We start from the raw sequence: 25,745 nt of genomic DNA on the forward strand, positions 1-25,745 counted from the left end.
ATAAAAGGGGGAAGGGTTAGTTTGTGATTAGATATTCCATACTAGGCGAAAGTGTTTTCTGTGTTCTGTGTGTTCGAAAGGCATGGTTTTTTGTTAGGATTGACTGTGCAGGTTTGATCTGTATTAGTCTGGCTTGTTTAGTTTTACAATGGGTGTATTGATGTTGTACTGCTCACTGCAGTATGTAAGATGCTACCTTTTCCTAGGTACACTCTTGTGTGACGTGTGGATTGTTACTAAAAATCATATTTTTCATACAGATGGGGGTATGTGTCAAAAAATGATGGGCCCCGGGTGTCACATAGGCTAGGTACACCACTGGGTGTGGCCAAAGCAGTAACATAAACAATGCAGTGAGTTTCTCTGTGCCGTGCAGACGTAAGAAAGTCAGTTCACAGCTCTGCCCTTTGGGCTCATGACAGCATCCTGTACTTTCACCAAGGATGTTATTTCTAGTGGCTTTTTTCCAGACAGGATGTCTAGGTCCATCCTTACTTGGACAATTAGTTGATCTGGGCTCCATCTCGGCAAGAGTGTGAGCGAGTGATGGAGACAGTGGTGTCTCTGCTACAATGCTTGGGTTGGATTGTCAAATTCAAGAAGAGCCAGTTGACACTGTCGCAGACCTTGGAGTATCTGGGCCTTTTCTTTCACACCCTGCAGGGTGTTTCTTCCTGAGGTACGCAAAAAAACTAGAAGCAAATCAGAGATCTCCTGGATCTTCTAGTTCCCACAGCATTATTTGAAGGTGCTGGGATCCCTGGCAGCCTCCTTGGAGGCAGTTCCCTGAGCCAGAGCACACATGCACCCTCTACAGGAGTCCCTCCTCTCTCGGTTGTCTTCGCAACATCACCTCTTTATTTGCCACTCCCCTGAATGGAACTAGCTCACAGCAATCTACACTGGTGGCTTCAGGGGGAGGCTATCCACCAGGGCAGACCTCTTCAGATCACAGAGTGGATCACTCTCATGATGGATGCAAGCCTGTTGGGCCAGGATGCGCACTGAGGGGACCACTCCATTCAGGGTCAGTGGACTCCGCATCAGAAGCGTTGGTCAATCAATCGTCTGGAGCTTTGGGCTATTTGGCTGGTGTTACTTGCTCTTCAGCCCACTCTGGAAGGGAGAACAGTTTGAGTGTCTCTCAGACTACACTATGGCATATGTAAATCATAAAGGGGGCACAAGAAGTGATCCCTTGGGCCAGGAAGTTTGCATGCAGTCTCGCTCGGTAGAATTAAATCTTCTGTCTCTTTCTGCAGTGCTCATGGCTGGAGTTGATAAAGTACAAGCAGGCAAGTCCTGGACTCAGGAGAATAGTTCTTTTTGCAAAAAGCGTTCCATCTTATCAGGCAGCCCTGAGACCAACCACAGATAGACTTGATGGTTTCAGCCAGAAACTTGATGAACAGAATGCAGAAGTGTAGGTCTGGGTGCCTTGGATCAGCCCTGGCCTTTTCAACAAACTCCTTTATGTGTTCCCTCCGTGGCCTCTGGTTGGCATATTTTGGAGCTACATGCTCTTTCTTGCAGGGAACCTTTTCTATGGATCACAGAAGCAGGTGTGTTCTCCATACAATATCTTCTTTTCTGCCGAAGATGGTTTCCGATTTCCATGTGAACCAGAAGGTTTGTTTGCCTATGTTTCGCTCAATGGGATTGGAGCGAAAAAAATCAGATCTTATGCAAGTTGAACATCAGAAGAGTTACAGACACCCAACCTAAGTATGACTCATACTTAAGAACGTGGTTGCGTCTTCATTTGATTTCACTGAGCAGTATTTCCAGCGGCATAGACTCCTACACATCACCTGCAGCAGGTTCAGGAATCATGCATGGCCACATTAAAAAGAGTGTATGGTTGTGCATGCTGTACCTTAGAGGTATTTAGATGACCTATTGTAAGCAGCACGAGAAAGCAAATGAATGAAATGTAGTTGTTAAAGCACTTCCCCCATCCTGAGGAGAAATGCGTTGGTGGGGTGTAGTGTAACAGCAACATTGCACTAACAAGCTAAGTTATCTAGGGGATAAGAAATTTTCAGTATGCTACTTGAAAATGAATTAGAAAGAATGATAATGTATTGAAATGAATGAAATGACTAAGAAAACATATGGAAGAGATAAAAAAAATCCAATTAATTGAGATCCTGGAAATGACTTTGAAGATGTTATTAGCATATTTATTTATTTATTAAAGAGCACAGAAACAGTATGAAAAATTAGAAGTACAAACAATGTGAAGAATACAAAAAAAGAGGAAAAAGAGATTAGAATAAAATAGAGGACACATTTGAGTGAGCCAGTGACGAGTGCTGCCACACTGTACTGCAGGAATCAACAGCATTCTGAGATTCCCCTTGTGTCTTTTAAAAGTATTATAAGCTGCTTCATAAGGCATGATATAAATTTAAACAATATTTTGAAGTACCTTAGAGGGAACACTGGTGGGACAGTTGGCCCTTTGATCAGCTGGGAGCAGAGGTAAGCAGCAAGAATCCTAAAATCTACAAGTTCTGAATTACATACAAATCTGACTTATGAACATCTTAAAAAATGTAACTCGTTCTTAACCCGGGGACTGCCTGTAATGACTTTCAGCTGTCTGAACATCTCTTTGTCCTGACTACTTTGTCTCGGTGAGGTAGGCTGGTTTCTAAGACCTCCATTGCCCGTTGAATTTGTATAGCCATTTCCGCGACTTACATTGTCCACTCAACTAGAAGTGTAGCTGCATCATGGGCGGAGTCTTGAGAATTTCATCCAGATGAAATTTGCAGGGCAGCTATTTGGTCCTCTCTTCATACCTTTACCTGGTTTTACTGAGTGGATGTGGTGACTCGCTCTAATGCTTTTGGAACCTCAGTGTTGAGGGCAGGATCTTCTGTACCTCCCTAGGCACTGCCATTGCTTTATGGAATCCAGAAGGGACATAACAGAATGGAAGATTAGGTTTTTACTTTTGATAATCTTCTTTCTGTTAGTCCCTGTAGGATTCCATACGACCCACCCTCTTTGTGCAAGCTCTGTTGTTTCGGAATCGCCCATATTTCTTTCTGCCTCAGTTATTCTCCTTACAGGCTTTGAGGTCTTCCAACAAGTTGACAGATCCTGGGGGCAGTGTGCTCTTCTGTGAGTATGCATCTTGCTGTTTCATGTGGGTGCTCGTTGCACACAGCAGGTTAGTTCAACATTGCTCCTCAATGTATTTCTGTGTTGCTTTTATTCTTTTTTTTTTTTTGAAAATATTTTTATTGAATGAACCAGTCACGAGAAGTACAATCAGCAGCCAAGCCAAAAGATAATAACAGCATAGATACAATAATCAGGTATACAATACAGCTAGGCCAGAGATCAGACAGTCAAACATAGCCGTCTCATGAAAGGTCGCAATTTTCATGTTTAAAACAGAACAACAGAAAAACAAACCTCCCTCCCGTCCCCCGCCCCAAACCCCCCCGTCCCTCCCCCCTTGCATCCTAAGGAACTAACCCAGCTTAGAACGAGTCCCAGCACTCCACATAAGCCACTGATTGCCAGCTAGTGGCATCCTTCTTGCGTTGCCTCTCCCAGACCGCCATTTGGGACATACTAGCTCTCCATTGTTGGAACGTAGGGCACACACTACCCACCCAGTGTTGCAGAATTAGCTTCTTAACGAGCCCTAGGGCCACCAGCACAAAGCGTTGCAGAGGCGCAGAAATACCAGCCTCAGTTAGGGAAGCCGTGACACCAAGCAGCAGAGTCTTGTACGACCATTCCAGGGAGCACCCCAAAACATCCTCCACCTCTTGAAGTGCACGTACCCACAGCGATCCCACCAAAGAGCATTCCAAAAAATGATGCACCAGCGTCCCCTTGAGAGCAGGACACCTGGTACAAAAGGCATCAGGCCACAGACCCATAGTGTATCCAACGCTGCGGGTTATATAAGCCCTATGCACGATCTTAAGATGAATTTCATGTAAGGCAACGTTGGGAGTCGCCCCCGCACCATCCGCAAAGCAATGTGACAACTCAGCAACCGTAACCTCTTCACCCAACTCAGAGCTCCAGCCATCCGCCATTCGGGACAGAAAAACCTCAGCAGGCCTCCAATCTCTCCCCAGTTTGTACCAAGCCGAGAGCGAGTTAAATTCAAGGGAGAGGGAAAGGAAAGCCTTATCCAGCGAGGAAAAAGAGGGTAACTCCCCGGACGGCAGCCGAAGCGAAGAACAATAACTACGTAGTTGTAGATAGAACAGTACGGACCCTGCAGTCCACGCCCAGTGCTCCTGACATGCAAAAAAATCCGGCAGTCGCCCCGAGCCCAGCTCCACAAGCTGGCCAACAAATCGGCACCCGGATCGGCTAGCCCGCACAAAGAAGACATGTGCACCCGCAGGGAAAGCAGGATTAGCCACGAACTCCACGAAAGGGGAGGGGCCCGACGAGCCCCCCACTTCTCTGCGCCACCACCCCCAAGCAGTCCGCAAAGGTCGCAACAAGGAAGCACAAGTGCCAGCCCCGGGTCTCAAGAGATTGAACACGGATACCGGGTCCGCCAACATGGACCAAAAACCCCTCGGGGCAAACTTAGTCTCACCTGTGTAGATTTCGTGCACCCAACGAAGCAAAGCCGCCACGTTATAGAGTCGGAGATCCGGGAGATTTACCCCTCCCTGAGACCGTTCTCTAATAAGCTTTGGGTAACCAATTCGCGCCCTTTTAGAGCGCCATATGAAAGAGGAAACAATGCCTTTATATTTCCTAAAATCTCTACATGTGACCCACAGAGGCACCATCTGCAAAGGATAGAGCAGCTTTGGCAAGAGGACCATCTTAAAAAGAGCAACGCGACCAAGAAAAGAAATCGGAAAGTCCATCCACCGCTTGCAAAGCGATCCAACCGCATCTAGTTTGTCAAGCACATTTTTTCTATATACCACCCGAGGATCCGCATGCAAAAACACTCCCAGGTATTTAAGCGTGCCCCCAGACCATTTTAATGGGAAAGAAGGGTCATGGTGAGCCACACAGTGAGAGTGAACCGCCAAAGCTTCCGACTTTTCAAAATTAATACTCAAACCGGAAAACATGCCAAATTGTTGGATAATCTGAATTAGTGCAGGCACTCCCGTAATAACATCCCCCAAAAATATAAGCATATCATCAGCAAACAAATTGATTCTAAATTCTTGCGTCCCCAGATGTATACCCCGCAATTTTGTAGTGTGCCTGATCTTAATCGCTAGAGGTTCAAGGGCCAATACGAACAGCATAGGAGAGAGCGGGCATCCCTGACGCGTGCCTCGAGCTAGGGAAAAGGAGGAGGTGAGCGCCCCATTCACCAAGATCTGTGCAGTCGGCTGCTCATATAGTGAACGTACCCCGGCCAGAAAGCTCCCCATGATACCCATCTGTGGTAAAATCCAGAATAGATAATCCCAGAGAACTTTATCAAATGCCTTTTCCGCATCCAGGCTGACAATAAGGGCATTCTCCTGACCCTGGTGTCTCCGGAGCAGCGCCGGGTTCTGAAGTACAGATAGGGCTCGCAAAACATTAGCTGAAGAATACCGCCCTGGGACAAACCCGGCCTGGTCCGGGTGAACCAGACCGGGCAGGACCTTGCCAAGTCGTGCAGCCATAATGGCCGCAAAGAGCTTAATATCTTGATTCAACAGAGATATAGGCCGATAGGACCCCAGCTGGTCTTCCGCCCGTCCAGGTTTCGGTAATACAACAATGTGAGCGTGAGTAAGCCGATGCGGAGGCAAACCCCCCTCACACATGGCCTGACATAAAGCCTGAAAGGGACCAATAATCCTCTCCCCCAGCAATTTGTAGTATTCGGGGCCAAGTCCATCCGGGCCAGGAGCTTTCGCAAGCTTTAAAGCCCGTATAGCTCTCTGGATCTCAATGCCCTGCACTGGAGCGTTAAGTGCGTCCCTCTGGTCCTGGGACAACTCAGGGAGGGGAAGGCCACGAAAAAACTCTGCTCTCTGCTCAGTGTCACAGCCCCCCCGATCATAGAGAGCCCGATAAAACTGTACAAAACTCTGTTGAATAGCCTCGGGCGAAGTTGCCTCAGAGCCATCAGGAGCCCAGATTTTGGGAATATGTCGCCTGCGGGCCCTGCGATTAACCAAGGAGGCCAACAATTTCCCTGCCTTGTTGCCCCACCTATGCAAACGGTATTTATACATCTGAATATCCCGCAGGGCTCTCTGTGCCAGTAAATCATTAATTTGACGTCGCAGCTCCACGTATTGACTCTTGAGGGCTGAGGAACTCTTTCTATGCAACTCCCCCCGCACCTGACCCAACTGACGGGACAGATCCAGCAGTGCCTTATCCTGTACTTTCCGCTTATGGGAGGTGTAAGCCATAATTTTACCCCTTAGAACAGCTTTACTAGCCTCCCAGTATGTCACCTCGGAAACATCAGAAGAGGAGTTATCGGTTAGATAAGAATCCCATTGGTTCGCCAAAAAAGTGCGGAAATCTTTATCCTCATACAAAGTGGGATTCATTCTCCAGCCCGACAAGGTCCTCTGGGGCGCCTGGCGGTCAAGAAGCTCCATCCAGACCATGTGATGATCGGAGAGTACTCCATCCTCAATCATCACTCTACGGACTCCGGACACAAGGGGTGGGGCAACTAGCAAATAATCCAGTCTACTGTGTGCTTTATGCACTGGTGAATAGAAAGTAAAATCAGATTCGTCTGGATGGAGCGTGCGCCAAAGGTCCACAAGGCCCAACTGCGAAGCAACAAAGTTGATCCCCTTGTGTTCCCCTTGATGTAAGCGAGGCCTGGGAGGTTTACAGTCAATTAGGGGGTCAGCAGTAATGTTGAAATCCCCACCGAGCACCAGTTGGTACTCAGAAAAGGGAGCAAGGGCAGCAACTAATACAGAGAAGAAACGGTGAGAATACACATTAGGGGCATAGATAGAGCAAAAAACATATTTCGTTCCCTGAAACACCCCTGCCCAAATTACATACCGACCCTCAGAATCCGAAATCATTTTGTGCATAGTACAGGTATGTTTCTTATGGAAAAGCACAGCTACACCCCGCTGTCTGTTATTAAAGGAAGCAAAAACAAATTCACCCACCCAATCCCTGCGGAGCTTAGCATGCTCAGACGCGTTGAGATGTGTCTCTTGAAGAAGCAAGACATCCACCTGTAGTTTCCTACAGTACTGAAGTACCTTACTACGCTTAACAGGAGAGTGTAACCCATCTACATTAAAGCTAGCAATCTTAACCCCCGGCATAATAACCAGCTATATCCAAAATACACAAAAAAGACCAAAGATCATACGGGACGGCAGCACCAGCCTCCCAGCCGAGCCGGCGCTCCGTCCACTCATACAAAAGTTCAGACTGAGCCAGATTCCTAGGATGCACCCCATACCCCAAACTACCCACCAACTCAACAGTCAACTTCTTCAAACAAACCCCCCCCCTGCAGACAAAAGAACCCACCCCCTCCCCTCCAACAAACCCCCCACCTTATTCCCCATCCACACTGGCGACCACACCCCCATGCCACCAACACCCACCGCACTCAAACACCGATGCTCACACTCCCCCCACACCCTCCCCCAACCCCCCCCCCCCCCCACGCAGCTCCCGCCACAAGCACCGGTCGCAGCCATGCCCAAATCAGCCTAAGATAAAACAGTGGAGAACAGAGGACAGGAAAACATCCCAGCCCCCGGACAAAAAGACCAAACACAAAGGGTCACAAAATAGTAAAAGAGATCCAAGACAGCCAGCCCCGCAGATTAACACAAAACAAGACAGCTAGCTCTCCTGGGCAGGTCTAAAAGGGATTCAGAATAATGTCATCAGAAGTCCAATCCTGCTCAAAAGCCGGCTGAAAGGGGTAGGAGCATCTTCTCCCCAAGTATCTTGCCAGCAAACCACCAAAGGCCCCTCAGCACGCATCCGGCAGCAACGCAACCAAATCCAAGCCAAGAAGCTCCATCCACAGGGCAGCAAGGTAATCCAAACAAGCAAGAATAGTCTTCGTCCTAGAGGAGTCCATGAGAAAGCATAGGAGGCCCGAAGGCTCACTTCCAAAGCAAAAGTCTCCAAATCCTCCGACAGGGATGCCCCCTGAAGAACAAGCTCATCCCTGAGCAGGGAGACTCTCGATGAAGCGCTTCAGCTCCTCCGCTTTAGATACCGTAAAGGTGCGGTTCTCATGGGTCAAGCGCACCTTAGCCGGGTAGAGAAAGGCAAATCGGATTCCCCTGGAAACCAGTTGAGAGCAATAAGGCGTGAAGGTTCTTCTCAACTCCGCCACTTTAGTAGAGAAATCCTGAAAGATCAGTAGCTTAGCACCCTCATACAGCAGATGTCGCGCCCGCTTAAACAAATCAAGTAAGCGGGCTTTAACAGCATAATTGTGGAAGCGGGCCAGCACAGCTCGAGGTCTGTTATTACCATCCGGATCACGCCTGTGCCCCACACGATGAACACGCTCCACTACCACAGGTCCCTCAGCGTCCGGAAAGCCAAGCTCCTTGGGCAGCCAATGTTCAATCAAGTGCTTAAGCTCAGAATCTGGTACAGTCTCTGGTATTCCAATAAATCTAAGATTCTTTCTGCGAGCCCGGTTTTCCTGATCTTCCACTTTCTCCTCCAGCTGGGAAACCCGGGCCTCCAGAGAAGCAAGCCTGCCATCAGCTATTCCAGCCCTGTCTTCTTGAGCCGATAGTCGCTCCTCTACTTGTTGCAGTTGTGCAGCCTGCCCCACCAGGGTATCTTTAAGGTCATCCATAGAGGCATGCAGCTTTGCCAGTTTTTCATCAAGCAGCTGCGAAAGGTGCCTCATGGAGACCTGCATCACCTCGTCCGGGGAGTGGGCCGTCACGGCGTCCGTTTGGGTCTCCGCCATCTTACTCGCTGGGCTCCCAGAGGTCTTTGTCGGCCGCGAAACCTTTGGCGGCATACTCCGCCGCTGAAGAGTGCAAGTCGCGGTGGTGCTCAGCCCCCCGGTCGGTCCCGGTGCCTAGCAACAGCTGTGCCGGTAAGGATCTATCAGGGGTCTAACAAGAGCTGATCAGAGGCACACCGGGAAAAGAGGAAGTCAGTGAAAAGCAAGGGAGGCAGAGCGGTTCTCAGTGGTTCTCAGTGTGCAAGCTCACCAGCCAGCACGTGGTCCCCCGCCATTTTGTGCGCCGGGCTCCCCAAGGACCATGTCGGTCGCGAAATCGCTGGCGGCTTACTTCGCCGCTGGGTCGTGCAAGCCGCGAGTGCAGCCCTCCGCCAGTTCCCGGTGCTTAGCAACGGCTGCGCCGCATAGTTGAAAGCCTGTGCCGGTCCGGAGTGCGCCGGGAGGGGAGGAAGTCGGGGGAAGCAGAGCGGAGCTCAGTGTGCAGACGTCCGCTCAGGAACCAGCCATCACGTGACCCCCGTGTTGCTTTTATTCTGTTTATTACTTCTTTTTATATTTTGCAGAGCAGACCATAACAGAAATTGTTTATGTTACCAGGGAGGTTTCCCCATGCCCCCTTATTTTGTCATGGATTGGTTCTGGTATAGTTGCTTGGCTTTGAGATTAAACTGTAGGGGGCTCTAACTCTCTCTCTCTAAGGTAGGAGGAGCACATGCTCAGAAAAGGGTTTAGATTTCTGCAACTCCTGGATTGCGGGAAGGGACAGAACACCTAGAATATGGAATCCTACAAGGACTAACAGAAATAAGATTATCAAAGGTAAAAACCTAATTTTCCATTAGACGCAGTGTATGGTGATGCATCTTCTTCATTTTCAATTGTGAAAGCGTGGGTTGCTGAGTTTAAAAGTGGCCAGACAAGCATTATTGATGAAGAATGTTTCAGACGTCCATAATCACCAATAACCAATTAAATGATTGATGAAGTTCACCAAATTGTGATGGAAAATCACCAATTGAGATAGCAGAGGCTGCTGACATTTCATCAAAATGTGTACACACTATCCTACATGAATATTTAGGCATGAAGAAGTTGAGTGCTGTATTTACTAATTGTTGATCAAAAACAAATTCGATTACACATTTCAAAAACATGTTTTGAGCATTTTAAGTGCAATGAGAATGACTTTTTGTGGCATTTTGTGACTGGATGAGACTTGGGTTCATCACTGTACTTTTGAGACAAAGTAATCCAAACAATGGACTACAAGAGGTGAACCAGCTCTGAAGGAAGCGAAAATGGCTCCATTGTCTGGGAAGGTGATGTTTTTGGGGATTTCTATGGGATAATTTTTATTGACTATCTGGAAAAGGGAAAAACCATTAATGGCAAATACTATGCTGGCTTATTACAATGTCTTAAGAGTCAGAATCAAGATGAAATGTCCTCATTTGGTCAAGAAGAAAGTTCTCTTCCACCAGGACAATGCGCCAGCTCACATATCAATAATCGCAAAGGCAAAATTGTGTGAACTGTAGTTTAAATGAATTCCCCATCCACTGTACTCTCCAGATTTGGCTCCGTGCAACTTCTTTCTGTTTCCCAACCTGATAAAATAGCTGTCTGGGAAGAAATTTTATTTGGATTCTGTAAATAGCTATTTTTCCAGTTTAGAGGTTTTGTATTTTACTGAAGGCATGAAAGGTCTGGAAAAACGTTGGCGCAAATGTATTGAGTTAAAAGGAGACTATATTGAAAAATAAATTTCATTTCCCCCTCCCCCAATGTTGTTTTCATGATTGGGCCAGAAACTTTTCAATTGATCCTCGTAATGCAGTTGTTCAGTTATAGAACTGCCTTTCAAATATAAATATGAACACACAACTGTGGGATCCATAAGCACAGTGACTCCGGGACATTATATAGGTCAAATTATTGCTACCCTCTTTGTCACTGATGGCAAATGATTCAGTTACCCACACATTTATGTGCTGATCCTGGAAAATGTTCTTAGAGGATCCCAAGATGGCTTCGAGGACAGACGCTGGGCGCGGATCTCCTGCCTAATCAGATCTCATTTTGCTTACCTTCATTTCTTAGTGCAGTGTTCTTCAACTTTTTTACACCTATGGACCGGTGGAAATAAAATAATTATTTTGTGGACCGGCACCGGTCCATGGACCCGGCGGTTGAAGAACACTGGTGTAGACTCAAATGCCACTACTATACTATCATAGAAAAAGAGAATGTATAACTTTTCCTGTTAGGAGGCTACAAATGGAAAATCTTAAAAATCAATATAGCTCGTCGGTCTTATGTTTTCAGGCGGACTTCAAGGCTGCTCAGTGGTATAAATTAATATCTAGATTTTTGATTAAGAAACCAAAGACTGGTCTGCATGACATTTGGAGCCTTGAGATAAAGCATCAAATTACTGCGTCTCAATGGCCATAAATTTGGGCTTGGAGGATGAGATGTATAGTGTCGACATCTATGAGACAAACTTATTTTGTTTTGTTACATAGAGCATTTTGGACCCCAGTTCATTTACAGAAATTAGACAGCTCTAAGTCTAATAGATGCTGGGACATTAGATCATTTGCTATTCTATTGTCGATTGATACTTGCCTTTTGGAAATCAATTTGGGGTCAAATAAATAATTTATTGGAAAATCCGGTGGCATTATCGTATGATACTGTGTTATTTGGTACATTAATGAGAGCTAAGAGCCAAATATCTTCTAATAATAATAAACGTTTACTCATTATGACAGGGGTTGCCATACAGCATATTATGAAAAACTGGAAAAATTTGGACCGGCTGAATTATAGTTTTTGGTGAAATTCTTTATGTCACATCTTTAAAATGGAGAGGGTAATAGCCAAACAGCAGGGTAATTTTAAGAAATTTCAGGATGTTTGGGAGCCATTAACAAAATATTGTAAAGAATGAATATTGGGTTTTCTTTTTGAACATACACGTCCAAGTCAAGGGGGGGGGATACTTTATGTTTTCTTATGTTTAAGGATAGTTGTTGGGTATATGGGAATGAGGGATATTTGATCTGAATTAGACTTTGATAGACTATTAAGTGATGTCCTGTTAACCCTCTTTCTTCCTCCCCTCTTAAAGTCAATCAATTTGTACCTTTGCTTAATCTTTGTAAACCGCATAGAACTTCACGGTATTGCGGTATATAAGCTGTTATTATTATTATTATTATGTTAAATTGTAAAATGATTTTATCTTATATTGCACTTAATTGTAAATTTTAAAAATGAATAAAGAATTTTGAAAAAAGCAATTTTCCAAATATGCCACAAATGGTGTAAAATTCAGCAGATTTTGAGTAAAATCTAAGTACTGATTGGTCACAAGAAAATTAAATGTTGTTTTAATCAAATGTTGATCATTTTGGGATTTGATTAGAAAAAAAGTACAAATTTTCCACTTTTTTTGGGAGCTTTTTTGCATTAGTCTTTCATTACTAAACTAGTAGTCCTTTTAAAGACTCACTGAAGGCTTGACAAACCTTAAAAAGAATCGTCAAGGATGTTTTTTAAAGAAATAAATGAAGAGAGAAAAAAAACCCTATCCTTCCTACCCGAGTACTAAATACAATATATAATTTCAGGAGAACATAGTCCCATACTGTTCGCGTAACTGCCTATCAGTGCTGCCGCCAGACCGGTCTGTTCACCAGTCCAAGGACTCTCTAGTCTCCAGCCCACACAATTAGGACCCCATTTTCCTGAGAAGTGCAATTAAGTAACAAAGGTCTGCTTCTCCTCTTCCTCCGCCTACCTGAAAACTCGGGAAGTCACATCTCGCGCTCTCTATCTTACTGTTCCAGCAGCAGCAGGACCTTCATTCTTTTTAGCCAGGTCTATGGAAGGAGCAGAAGATCTCTTTGCTCTTAGGCAGCCTGAGGAAAACTGAGAAAAGAGTGGCGGTAACTTTCCGTGCAGCGTTTAGCAGCTGCCTTCAAACAGTGCAGTCGTTGGACTCACCACGTGGCGCCCGCTTCGCACGCCTCCCTTTCGAGGTGTGTGCCTCTTGCTCTCCAATAGCCTTTTTTGACACAAAACTACCCATCAGCCATCACGACAGGTTCACGATAACTCCTCTTTAGCAACCCCGGCACTGCCTGGAAATGTTAGCGTAAATAGCCTGCGAAGTAAGTAAGCCGCCTTTTTTCCCAACTGATCCTTCACAGACTGGCAGGAAATTTTTGCAGATCAACACCAGTCTGCGGATCGGCGGTTGAAGAACACTGTCTTAGTGCCTGTGCTGTGCCAATTTCTTCACTAATTTTTGTACATGGATAAGCAGAAAGTGACTGGGAATCTGTGAGGTCTGATTCAAACCACCTTGGACAGAAAAATCGTATCCCATGTGAAGGAGACACACACGATCTCAGGAGGAACGCAGAGTTCTGCGGCGAACCTCAGTTATGATCAGGTTTCCTTGAGCCCGATCCAGGGGCAGGCTCCTCTCCAACCCGGAAGAGGAATCTTCACAGAGAGAGAGGCGACGTGGCTCCCAGAAGAGGGAAGATTACTGCCTAGCCTTGGAGAAGCAATGGGAGGAGAATTGGTAGAGGAAGAGGATCCCACTGGGCTACAAACATTGGCAATCATCGCAGAGGCAGGGGAAGCATTACCTTCTGTGAAAGTGAACGAACAATTTGGTGAGTTAGTAAAGTCTGCAATAATTAACATTTAATTTCCCCCAAAAAAATGTTGTTTTCTTGATTAGGCCAGAAACTTTTCAATTGATCCTCATAATGCAGTTGTGGAGAGCTATTGAGGTAATGGACTCTAACCTCAGGAAAGCAGTAGCTATGGTCAGAAATGATTGTGCTACTATCAGTTCACAGGTAAACTCTCATGGAGAAATCCTTCATGAACAAGCTGAGAGTATAAAAAGGCATGAAGAACAGATTAAGCTGATTAAGACCTTAGAAGTTGAGATTGTCAAAGAAAGAGCTATTATCCAGATAAAGTTGGAATTTATAGAAAATAAGCAAAGGAAAAATAATTTAAGACTCTTGAATTTGCCTAAGTCACCAATTGTATCAGCAGTGGAAATGGTTCATATGTATTTGAAAGAGATCTTACTAATACCGATGAAGACTTTACCACCTATAACAAATGCTTAATATATTTCTTTTGGAAATAAACAAGTTAATTCTACCCCTACTGAAGTAGTGGGAGCAGAAGATGGTAAACTGAATTTGACCAACTTTTTGGAAAATTCCTTGGAAGTAATATCAGAAAGGATGACTCTCATAGTGACGTTTGCACTAGAATTTGATAGAAATTTAATTCTTCGGACTTATTTCAGATATATGAATGATAAATTTTTTGGTTCAACTGTATGTCTTTTTCCTGAAATTTCTCAAGTAACTAACTCAGAAGCGAAGAAAGGACTTTTTGACTTATAGGTCAAAAGTCCAAGCTCTAGGTGCTTTTTTATATTAAAATTTCCATCTAAGGCCTACTTTTACGAAACTGCGTTAGCAGTTTCTAGCGCAGGGAGCCATGCTGAATGGCCCGCACTACTCTTGACGCTCATTGAGTTCCTATGAGCATCGGGAACAGCGCGGCTCCCTGCGCTAGAAGCTGCTATCGCAGTTTCGTAAAAGAGGGGGTATGTGTTGTGTTACATTAGAAGGGAAAAATTTTCTTTTTTAAAAACCCAAAACAGTTGTTAGAATTTATTGTGGCTAGAAAAGGGGGAGGGGGTAGTAAAATTAGGTACAATAGTGACTCCTACAGTTTAAACTGGCTGTCGGGTTGTTTCCTAATGCTGCCCTTTTAGTAAAATTGTTTATTGTTACTTTTTTCCTTTTCTTGGATCTTATAAATATTGTGGACTAAATTATTATAATTTACCTAAGATTGTTTTGATACCACAACTTTATGTGGATATTTTATTTCTGAATCTGTATGCAAGTAAAAGTTTTCTTGTTTGTATTTGAAAACTAATAAAAAAGAAAGAAAGGAAAGAAAATGTTCGTAGAGGAGATTCCACTTAAGGGTTCTCCATAAACTTTTTTCTTGGAGCTGTAAGTTAGCCAGCTCAGAAGCTAGCTTGATATCACCTTTTCCATTCTTGAAGTTTAATGGTCATACTTTTTTTTAAGTCTCTGGGTAAATCATTTTCAATTCTGATCCCCTCTTTCTTACTTTCACTAATGCAGTGCTGGGACCAACTTTTTCTGGACTCAGGACAGTTATTCAAAATTACATCCCCCAACCCTCAATTGATTTACCAGGAATAGCTCTAGCATAGATTCTCTCCCTTTTCTACCCCCATCCCTTGCCCAGTAACATCCCATTGCTCTCTTCCATCAAACCACATCTTCTCTTCTCTCACTACCTCCATTGTCTAGCAGAAGCCTTTCTCTGTCTTTCTAATGTACCTTCTGCCCAGCAGCATTATTCCTTGTCTCTTTCCCCCACCTCATGCTTAGCAGCAGCCATCCAGTATCTCTCCTCAACCTCTATACCTCATGTCCAGCAGCAACCCCTCTTCTCCTTATACCCAATATTCTTTTCTCCTTCCTACCTGCTTTCCACCCAGCATCACCTTTATTGTTCTTGCCTTCCTCCCACACCCCACCCAGCAGGCTCCTCATCTCTCCCTACAACCAGGTATGGTCCAATGTATCTGACACACATTAAAACTCTGCACTCTCCCTCCCCAAGTGGCTCAAGACAATCTGCTGCCTGAGCTAAGGGTAAGATGGTACCCCCCCCCCAGGCTCTCAAACGGAGAGCCCTTTCAGAGATTTGGTTATAGAGTAAAAAAGGAGAGTCCCCTCATTTAGAATATCAACTAGAGAGTTGTCCCAGAATGCACCTTTTTTCCTAGGCTACATAATAAAGAAATTAAAACTTTGCAGTTTTGCAACACAAATTATAGCAGTTAAATTCTGTAGCATAAAACTCTAATATAAAACAAACAAAAAAAAAAAAAACTGGCCTTTGATCATGCACACTGGACTGTCATGTTGTTAATTGTAAATATATATTCTGTATCCACAGAAGTCCCCCTTACCCAACAATGGGTATGAAGCAGAACCAGGACTTTTCCCACAGAACTCACCATACAAAAAATGCCTGGTTCTGGTTTAATCTTAGTAACAGAAACATCATCCTTATTCAGTACTGGGCATATTATGAAGTAATGAAAAGCCTTACAAAAGTAATCCAGATTAAGAATTCATATAAGAAGCCGACCCAGACAAGGATAGAACTAGAAATATTGTAATAGCAAAAAGAGTAGGAATCACCAAGATGCTTCAACCTGGGATATTCAACACCACTTGTTACCTAATCTAATCTAATCTTCCATTTGTGAGTCGCACAAACCTATACAAGCTCTAGGCAACAGATCAAAGATGAAGTAGGAAAGTAGTAAGGGGGGCATGGAGAGGCAAGGGTGATGGGCCTAGAAGTAGGGGTGCTATACAGAAGCTGAAACAGTTAATTGTCAAAGAGGTGGGTCTTCAGGTTTTTTCTATTTGTGGTGTAGTTTGTCTCTTTCCTGATTACTTCTGGTAGGTCATTCCAGGTTTTTACACCCAGATAAGTTAGCATAGAGTGGAAAATTTGCTTTTTAGTGGAGGTATTTTGTGGATGGCAGGTTTAGTTGAATTCTGTTAAGGATTCTTCTTGATGTTGAGTCTTCTATGAATTGGGAAATAGTACTTAAAAAATCACTGTTTGTAATCTTGTCTAGTCAGAAACTTTTATTCATTGTGGATATCCTGAAAATCTGACTAGCAAGGGGATACTCCAGGACCAACTTGGGAAACACTGCTCTAGGACATTCATATACCTACTGGGAAAACTAAACAAACTGAATTTCTACAAATTCTTACAAACATATTCCATGCCAACAGAATACCTGACCTCAGTCATGCACAATGAAAATCATTAAGACCAAAAAAATTACCACAAACTAAAATTAGAAATATTCAGAAATATGTGGCATAACACCAGAGAAACAGTGGTACATTTCCTCCTATACAAGGCAAAATAGAAAGATAAGAGGTATTCTGTAAGTTCTGAAAATGACATAAAATTATTATTATATTCCAATCATTAAATTGAAAATAGCATTCTTTTTTCTACTTCTGCTTTCCTCTATCTTCTCTTAATGATATTTGCAAGATATTTTCTTTCCTGTTGTCTTCACTTATTTCCCTATATTCATCTCTGACATGGTTCTTTCAATTTCAATTTTACTGAATTAATTGTTTGCTTCTGTCCCTACTCAGGTTTCACCCCTTCTCCTCGCCATTCATTTCTCACTCCTTCCTTTACTGCATTTACCTACAGCTTTGCATTTCTTTAACTTTGCCCTTCCATTCCCCCTCTATTTCCATCTTCTCCATACTTTCCCTCACCTACACCCTATGCCCAACATTTTCCCCACTTCCTTTCCCTGATGCCCGGTGTCCAGAATTTCCCTTTCTCTTCCTTTATTTCTGCTTCATGTCCAGCACTTCCCCTTCTCTTCCTTTCCCTAATTTTTCACATAGTTCAGCATCTTCCATTTTCTCTACACCTCTGGTATCCACCTCTTCCCCTTTCCTTCTTTTTCATTCCAGGTATGCAACATCTTCCCTCTCTTCCCTCTGCCTGGACTACCTCCTCCCCTCATCGCTGCTGCTGTTGCTACCATCACCAGCATCATCTTACTTCTAATTAGGCCTGAGGCTGTAGCTAAACGAGAATCAGCCTGGTACAGGGTCTTTCAGCATAAGGGCATGCTCAAGGGCTCCTGTGTTCCATCTCCTTTGATGCAAACCTGTCAGAGGGGGCAGGCACAGCTTGCCTTGATCATGCATACGTTCAAAAGTCTCACACCACACTAATTTTCCTTTATATGAAAGTAAGGAATGTGTTGCTGTTCTGTTTGCTGGCACAATTCCTGAAATAGTGCTTCCCTATGCAGATACCTAGTTCACCAAGAGCAGTGGTCTCCAATGCACGCCTTTGAAGACCTCCATTGCAGTCCTTACACAGCTGGCTGAAATGCTCTTCAAATCCTATAAATCCATTAATTTTAATCTTACCCAACTGATAGTGGAGGAGTAGCCTAGTGGCTAGAGTAGCGGCCTCAGCACCCTGAGGTTGTGAGTTTGATTCCTACTGCAGCTCTTTGTGACTCTGGGCAAGCCACTTAACACTTCCTTTGCCCAGATACAAAATAAGTACCTTTCTAAAATATGTAAATCGTTTTCATTGTAACCACACAGAAAAAGTGGTATATCAAGTCCCATCCCCTTTATTCAGGTGTCTCATTTATATAATTTGCTATGGTTGACAATCCAAAATAAAACGAGCTTTTAAAAATATATCCTTGAAGTGGTGTAGAATCAAAATTAGTTCTAATTTTTCATGTTTAGTACCTAGTTTGACCAAACAGGTCAAAGTGGTTTACAAAATTAGTAGCATGTGCAGGCTTGAAATCTTTTGGTGGCTCTTAGAACTCTCTTGTATTTGCAGTAAAGCCCTTTACATGAGAGGTAGACTATTGATATGTTGTTACTTGCATAGTTGGCTTAGGTCTTGCCCCTGGTTCAGAAGAGGGTGTCACAGAGAAGATTAATGGGTGAGGGAGAGAGAAAAGAATTGGGGATAGAGAAGAGAAGATTGATGAGAGAAGAAAGAATGCAGAGAAGAGAAATAAGACTGTTGCTGGGCTAAACAGCATCTTGGGTGGCCCTTTGGGGGTGAGATGATAGTGTCTCCTAATGGGTCACTATGAAGGGGGTAAATTCTTCCTTTGAAGATGCTGCTTTGAGGAACTGTCTGCACAAGTTACTTTTGGTATGTGTGCTGCTATGATGACAGCAAAAGTATAGTGCACTGGCACCCACTTTCCCTGCTCCTCCCACATCCCTGGAGAGAAAGACTATGGGAAGGGAGGAGAAGGAAGCCTAGCCATTTTTCTTTCCTTTTTCAAAGTTGGCAACTCTGCTGTCATGTCTTCTTCTCTATGCAGGGAGATATTGGAGCCCCTCTGGTGTGCAAAAATCCCGACAGTTTATCCTGGATGCAGGTTGGATTACTTAGCGACTTTGATAAAACCTGTATGAGACCCTATATCTTCACCAAGATCGCCCATTACCTGCCCTGGATTGAGAAGAGCACGCAGGTAGCTGGCAAACCATTCAAACTCATTGACACTCATCAGACCAGCTCAGAACCTCATAAGAAGAAATGGGTGCTGGAAAAGAGTGAGTAGCCTAGGACTGGGGCTAAACTGGAACCAGCATTTTAGAGAAAAAAAGCAAACACTCCTCCCCCTCAACTTACTCAATGAACTTTAAGGTTATACTTTTTTTTTTTTTAATAAGTGCCTCCACTCTTTGTCCTCTTCTCCTTTCCCTCAACTTCCCAGCAGATTGCAGGTTTTCTACTCCAGTGACCCTCAACTTGGTCCCTGCTCTTGTTTTAAAGATAGCTAAAAAGAAATAATCTTTATTTATTTAGGATTTAGCTCACACCTTTTCATAGGTAGCTCAAGATAAGTTACATTCAGGTACGGTAGGTATTTCTCTGTTCTTAAGACTATTTCATCCAAACCTTCCCTCCCTCCTACCAGTGACAAGTGCCACAGCATTTCCTCTTTTGGCAGTGCTGGCTCCATTGAAGTGGTTCTTTCTTTGGAATCATTGGCTCTGAGCTTCTGACACTGAATCCCCTTTTATTTTTACTCTTCCTCCATCACTCCACTACATCACCCTTCTCCCCTAGCCCCCTCTCACCTTGCACAGTAACATCTTTTCTCTCTACTTACTCAACTCCTGCCCATCATCCTTCCTCTTTCTCCCTCTCTTTCAAAGAGGTATACGTTTTTGGTGTTAAGCCCAAAACAGATGCTTCATTCAACCTGTTCTTATTTTGGAAGTGGGATTGAGGCATTGTCTTTCAAGCTACATCCCTAGAATTTGTATTAGATTCAATTAAAATGTTTTGAATTAATATTAATTGTTGCCCACAGATGAATCTACAGATGGAAGAGAGGATTTAAAACTTTTCAATTCCCTTTTAGTTTGTTCTGGAGTGGAATTATGTGTATAGTGCTGAGTCTGTAAGGCTCATGTGGGCCAACAATAAAATGGCAGACTGGGGGAAGTGATAGTTTCTCTGGAACAGGAAAGCACAGGCCTTGGAGGGGGCGGGGGGGGGGGAGAGGAGGATGAGGTGGCAAAACCATTTTGGAAGGTCTAGGCCAGTTTCCAAGTCAGTCCTGGAGCACCCCCTTGCCAGTCAGATTTTCAGAATAACAGAACAGGTGAGTTACTTTGAAATCTTTTATTTGCATTGTCACAAATAGTTCATGCAATTGTGTTGACTTTTCATTGTCATAATCCCTGAACAAGGTATGTTGGTACTGAAACATGGTTCCATATTGGGTTCTGTAAATACATGGATATTTGTGATGATACTAGTAATGGATTTCAAAGTAACTCACCCAAGCAGAGTCATCTTTTAGATCCTACTATCACTTTTTTCCTGTGGACCTTTGTAGGGTTATTGTTCTGTTTGGTATTAGGTTTTCAGGATATCCACAATAACATAGAAACATGATGGCAGATAAAGGCCAAATGGCCCATCTGCAGTAACCATTATCTCTTCTTCTCTCTAAGAGATCCCACGTGACTATCCCAGGCTTTCTTGAAATCAAACACAATGTCTGTCTCTACCACCTCTACCAGGAAACTGTTCCAAACAACTACCACCCTTTATGTAAAAAAGAACTGTATTTCCTTAGATTACTCCTGAGTCTATCATCTCTTAACTTCATCCTATACCCTCTCATTCAAGAGCTTCCTTTCAAATTAAAGAGGCTCGACTCATGCACATTTACATCATGTAGGTATTTAAACGTCTCTATCATATCTCCCCTCTCATGCCTTTCCTCCAAAGTATACAGATTGAGATCGTTATGTCTGTCGCCATATGCCTTATGATGAAGACCACGCACCATTTTAATAGCTTTCCTCTGGATCGACTCTATCCTTTTTATATCTTTTTGATGGTGTGGCCTCCAGAATTGTATGCAGTATTCTAAATGAGGTCTCATAAGAGTCTTATATAGGGGTATCAATATCTCATTTTTCCTACTGGCCATACCCCTCCCTATGCACCTTAGCATCTTTCAAGCTTTCACTATCATCTTTTCAACCTGTTTGGCCACCTTAAGATCATCAAATGCAATCACACTCAAGTTCCGCTCTTCTGTCGTGCACAAAAGTTCTTCACCCCCTAAACTGTACCGTTCCCTCAGGTTTTTGCAGACCAAATGTATGACCTTACATGTCTTAGCATTAAATTTTAGCTGCCAGATTCCAGACCATTCTTCAAGCTTCGCCAGGCCTTTCTTCATGTTATTCACATCATCCTGGGTGTCTACTCTATTGCAGATTTTGGTATAAGAACATAAGAATAGCCTTCCTGGGTCAGACCAATGGTCCATCAAGCCCAGTAGCCCGTTCTCACGGTGGCCAATCCAGGTCACTAGTACCTGACCAAAACCCAAGGAGTAGAAATATTCCATGTTACCGATACAGGGCAAGCAGTGGCTTCCCCCATGTCTTTCTCAATATCAGACTATGGACTTTTCCTCCAAAAACTTGTCCAAACCTTTTTTAAAATCAGCTATGCTATCCGCTCTTACCACATCCAGAGCTTAACTATTCTCTGAGTGAAAAAAAATTTCCTCCTATTGGTTTTAAAAGCATTTCCCTGTAACATAATCGAGTGTCCCCTAATCTTTGTAATTTTTGACGGAGTGAAAAATTGATCCACTTGTACTCATTCTACTCCACTCAGGATTTTGTAGACTTCAATCATATCTCCCCTCAGCCATCTCTTTTCCAAGCTGAAGAGCCCTATCCGTTTCAGTCTTTCCTCATATGAGAGGAATTAAATCCCCTTTACCATCTTGGTTGCTCTTCTTTGAACCTTTTCTAGCGCCACTATATCTTGAGATAAGTAGACCAGATTTGAACACAATGCTCCAGTTGAGGTCGCACCATTGGCATTATAATATTCTTAGTCTTGTTAACCATCCCTTTTAAAATAATTCCTAGCATCCTGTTTGCTTTTTTGGCCGCCACCACACTTTGGGCAGAAGATTTAATCGTATTGTCTACAATGATACCCTGATCCTTTTCATGGGTGCTAATCCCCAAGTTGGACCCTAGCATCCGGTAACTGTGATTCAGGTTATTCTTCCCATTTGTCCACATTAAATTTCATCTGCCATTTGGATGCCCAGTCTTCCAATTTCTTAAGGTTCGCCTGCAATTTTTCACAATCAGCATGTGTTTTAACAACTTTGAACAGTTTAGTGTCATCTGCAAAGTTAATCACCTCACTCGTTCCAATTTCCAGATCATTTATAAATAAGTTAAACAGCACTGATCCTAGTACAGACCCCTGCGGCACTTCACTGTTTACTCTCCTCCATTGAGAAAAATGACCATTTAACCCTACCCTCTATTTTCTATCCGAGAACCAATTCCTAATCCACAACTGAAGTTTGCCACCTATCCAATAACACTTTCATTTTTTCAGGAGTCTCTTGTGAGGAACTTTATCAAAAGCTTTTTGAAAATCTAGATACACTATATCAACTAGCTCACCTTTATCCAGACTATGTATGAATTCAAGAGGACCTGGGATAGGCATGTGGGATCTCTCAGAGAGAGAAAGACATAATGGTTACTGTGGATGGGCAGAGTAGATGGACCATTTGGCCTTTATCTACCATCATGTTTCTATGTTTATTCACACCTTCAAAGACGTCAAGCAATGTTCTATGTTATGTGGCATGCAGTCTGGATCCCGTTCTGTATGTGGAAAGCCAAACTCAAACCGGATCCCCAATGTTGGCGTTGCCTTGAAGCTGGATCATATGTTGTTCCACTGCAAAGTTGTCCATTCCTTTTGGTCCTACATTTGGACTACCATTAAATCTGTCACATCATGCACCTCTGAACTTACTTTTGATGTTATCATTATTCGATCCCAACATCCATGTTTTGCCCAATCGGACTACCCTTCAAGACTGATCAATGCCATGATTGTAACGACTCTTATGCAGATCCTGAAGAATTGGAAATCAGCCTCCTTGTTAGACTACACTTTCTGGTGGAATTCGCTTTGCCTTTATAATAAATATGAAACCTATGCTTATGAAAAACGCTGTATCTCTAGAATGTCTATGCAAACTTTCCATCCTCCTTCTCCATGGAAATTCTTGGACTCTTTTAAGCAAACCGGTAGTTGACCTCTCCTGCCATCTGATGACACATCTTTTTCGGACCCTCTTTCTTTCTTCTCTCCTTCCCTTTTTTTTCTTTCCCTTTCCTTCGTTCCCTTAAATATCTTCTTTTTAGCCTTTTCTTTCATGACTTTGTTTACAAATTGGTTGGTTTATAAGGGCTAATTGTACAGTGGATTGTAATTTCTATTATTAGTCACTTTTAGTGCTATGTATTCTCACTGTATTTGAAGTTATTGACCTGTTATTATCCCAAAATTTTTCAATAAAATTTTGAACTGAAAAAAAGACATCAAGCAAATTTGTGAGGCAAGATCTCCCTCGGCTGAACCTATGCTGAACTCCGTCTCATTAAATCATGTTTGTCATCGTGTTCCACAATTTTATTTTTTATAATTGTTTCTAACATTTTGCCTGGCACTGAAGTGATGCTTACCGGTCTGTAATTTCCTGGATTTCCCCGGAGCCCTTTTTAAAAATCGGTGTAACATTAGCCACCCTCCAATCTTCAGATACTACTGACGATTTTTGCGACAGGCTACAGATCACTAACAGCAGGTCAGCAATTTCATGTTTGAGTTCTTTTAGTACCCTGGGATGTATACCATCTAGTCCTGGCGATTTATCACTTTTTAACTTGTCGATTTGGCTTAATACATAATAATAATAATAATAATTTTATTTCTTATATACCGCTATACCCTAAGTTCGAAGCAAGATTTCTTTCAGTTCCTCCGCATCATCACCCTTGAAAACCATTTCCGGTTCAGGTAGATCTCGTACATCTTCTTCTGTAAAGACTGAAGCAAAGAATTCATTCAGTCTTTCCACTATGGCCTTATCCTCCCTGAGCGCCCCTTTTGCTCCTTGATCATCCAACGGTCCCACAGATTCCCTCACAGGTTTTCTGCTTCTGATGTACCTAAAAAAATTGTTATAGTTTTTGCCTCTTTTACAAGTTTCTCTTCATATTCTTCCTTAGCTGTCTTTATCAATGCTTTGCATCTAACTTGCCAGTGCTTGTGTTTCTTCTTATTTTCTTCATTCGGATCCTTTTTCCATTCTTTAAAGGATGTTTTTTTGGCTCTAATAGCCTCTTTCACTTCACCTTTTAACCACGCCGGCACTGATCCACAAAGAGGCAAATCTTACCCGTCAGCCCTGCAGCCCAATATCATTTATAAAAATGTTAAAAACAACAGGCCCAAGAAAAGAACCTTGAGGCACACCACTGGTAACATTGATCATTACCCTCATGTTGCCTTCCACTCAATCAGTTCTTGACCCAGCCCGTCACTTTGGGACCCATCCCGAGGGCACTCAGTTTATTTATTAGACATCTGTGGAACACTGTCAAAGGCTTTGCTAAAATCTAAATACACCACATTTAATGCACTCCCTCTATCCAATTCTCTGGTCACCCAGTCAACGAAATTGATCGATTTGTCTGACAAGACCTACCTCTAGTGAATCCATGTTGCCTCTAGTCCTGTAGTCCACAAGATTCAAGAAACTTCACCATTAATTTGCTTACCACAGAAGTCAGACTTACTGGCCTGTAATTCCCTACTTCTTCCTTACTTCCACTTTTGTGGAAAGAGATCTCATCCGCCCTTCTCTAGTCCTCCAGTACCACTCCTAACTCTAGAGACTCATTGAAACGGTCAGTCAGTGGAGCTATCAGAACTTTCCTAAGTTCCTTCAGCACCCTCGGATGTACACCATCCGGCCCCATTGCTATGTCTACTTTAATTTTAGCTAGCTCCTCATGAAAACAACCCTCTGAAAATCAATTAGGGTCTATTACTTCTCCATCCCTATTCATGTTTGTCTTCTGTGGTCCCACTCCCAGCACTACACAACACAGCCGTGAGCACAGAGCAGAAATATTTGTTAAGCAATTCAGCTTTTTCTTTATCAGCTTCTACATATTTCTCCCATTCACCTTTGAGTCTTATAATATCACTTTTGCACTTCTTCCTATCACTAATATATCAAAAAAATGTCTTGTCTCCCCGTTTTGCACAAAAGGGAGAAAGAAAATCCAACGTAGTCTGCAGTAAACAACAGCAAGCATTGTGCAAGACTTGCTTGACTCCATTTGATCGTGATTGGCGTGTGTTTGTTATCTTTTATGCAGTTTGCTTTATACCTTAACCACCATGGACCCCTGAGGAAGGCGTGTTATCCGAAACACGGACCGTGTCGGGTCCCTTGGTTGGCTATAAAGTTGTATATGTTACTGCATTTATTAATAAACAACGCCTGCATCTTGTACATTATCTGTTGTCTCCCCGTTTTATCATGTCAGCTTTTTTCTGCATCTTTGCTTTCCTGACTACACGACCAGCCTCTCTTAACTTTTCTAGATATTTTTGCCTGTCTTCCTCTTTCTGTGATCTTTTGTAGTTTATGAAAGCTAACCTCTTATTCCTTACCTTCTCAGCTACTACTTTTGAGAACCAAAACGGTCTTCTTTTCCTCTTACTTTTACTTACTTGCCTCACAAAAAGTTTGTTGCTCTTACAATTA

General features: G+C 43.2%; 1 protein-coding gene across 2 annotated transcripts in view; it reads left to right on the forward strand.

The window, feature by feature from the left end:
• The window catches only part of LOC117349026 (protein clarinet-like), a 404,996-nt gene that overhangs the window by 238,149 nt on the left and 141,102 nt on the right, over window positions 1-25,745 (forward strand). For both annotated transcript variants that reach the window (XM_033921891.1, XM_033921900.1), the window contains exon 7: window positions 18,921-19,155. In XM_033921891.1, the coding sequence (XP_033777782.1) occupies window positions 18,921-19,155 (235 nt within the window). The remainder of the gene's footprint in view (window positions 1-18,920; window positions 19,156-25,745) is intronic.

Source organism: Geotrypetes seraphini, chromosome 1 (genome assembly GCF_902459505.1).
Source record: "Geotrypetes seraphini chromosome 1, aGeoSer1.1, whole genome shotgun sequence".
In the NCBI taxonomy this organism is placed as follows: Eukaryota; Metazoa; Chordata; class Amphibia; order Gymnophiona; family Dermophiidae; genus Geotrypetes; species Geotrypetes seraphini.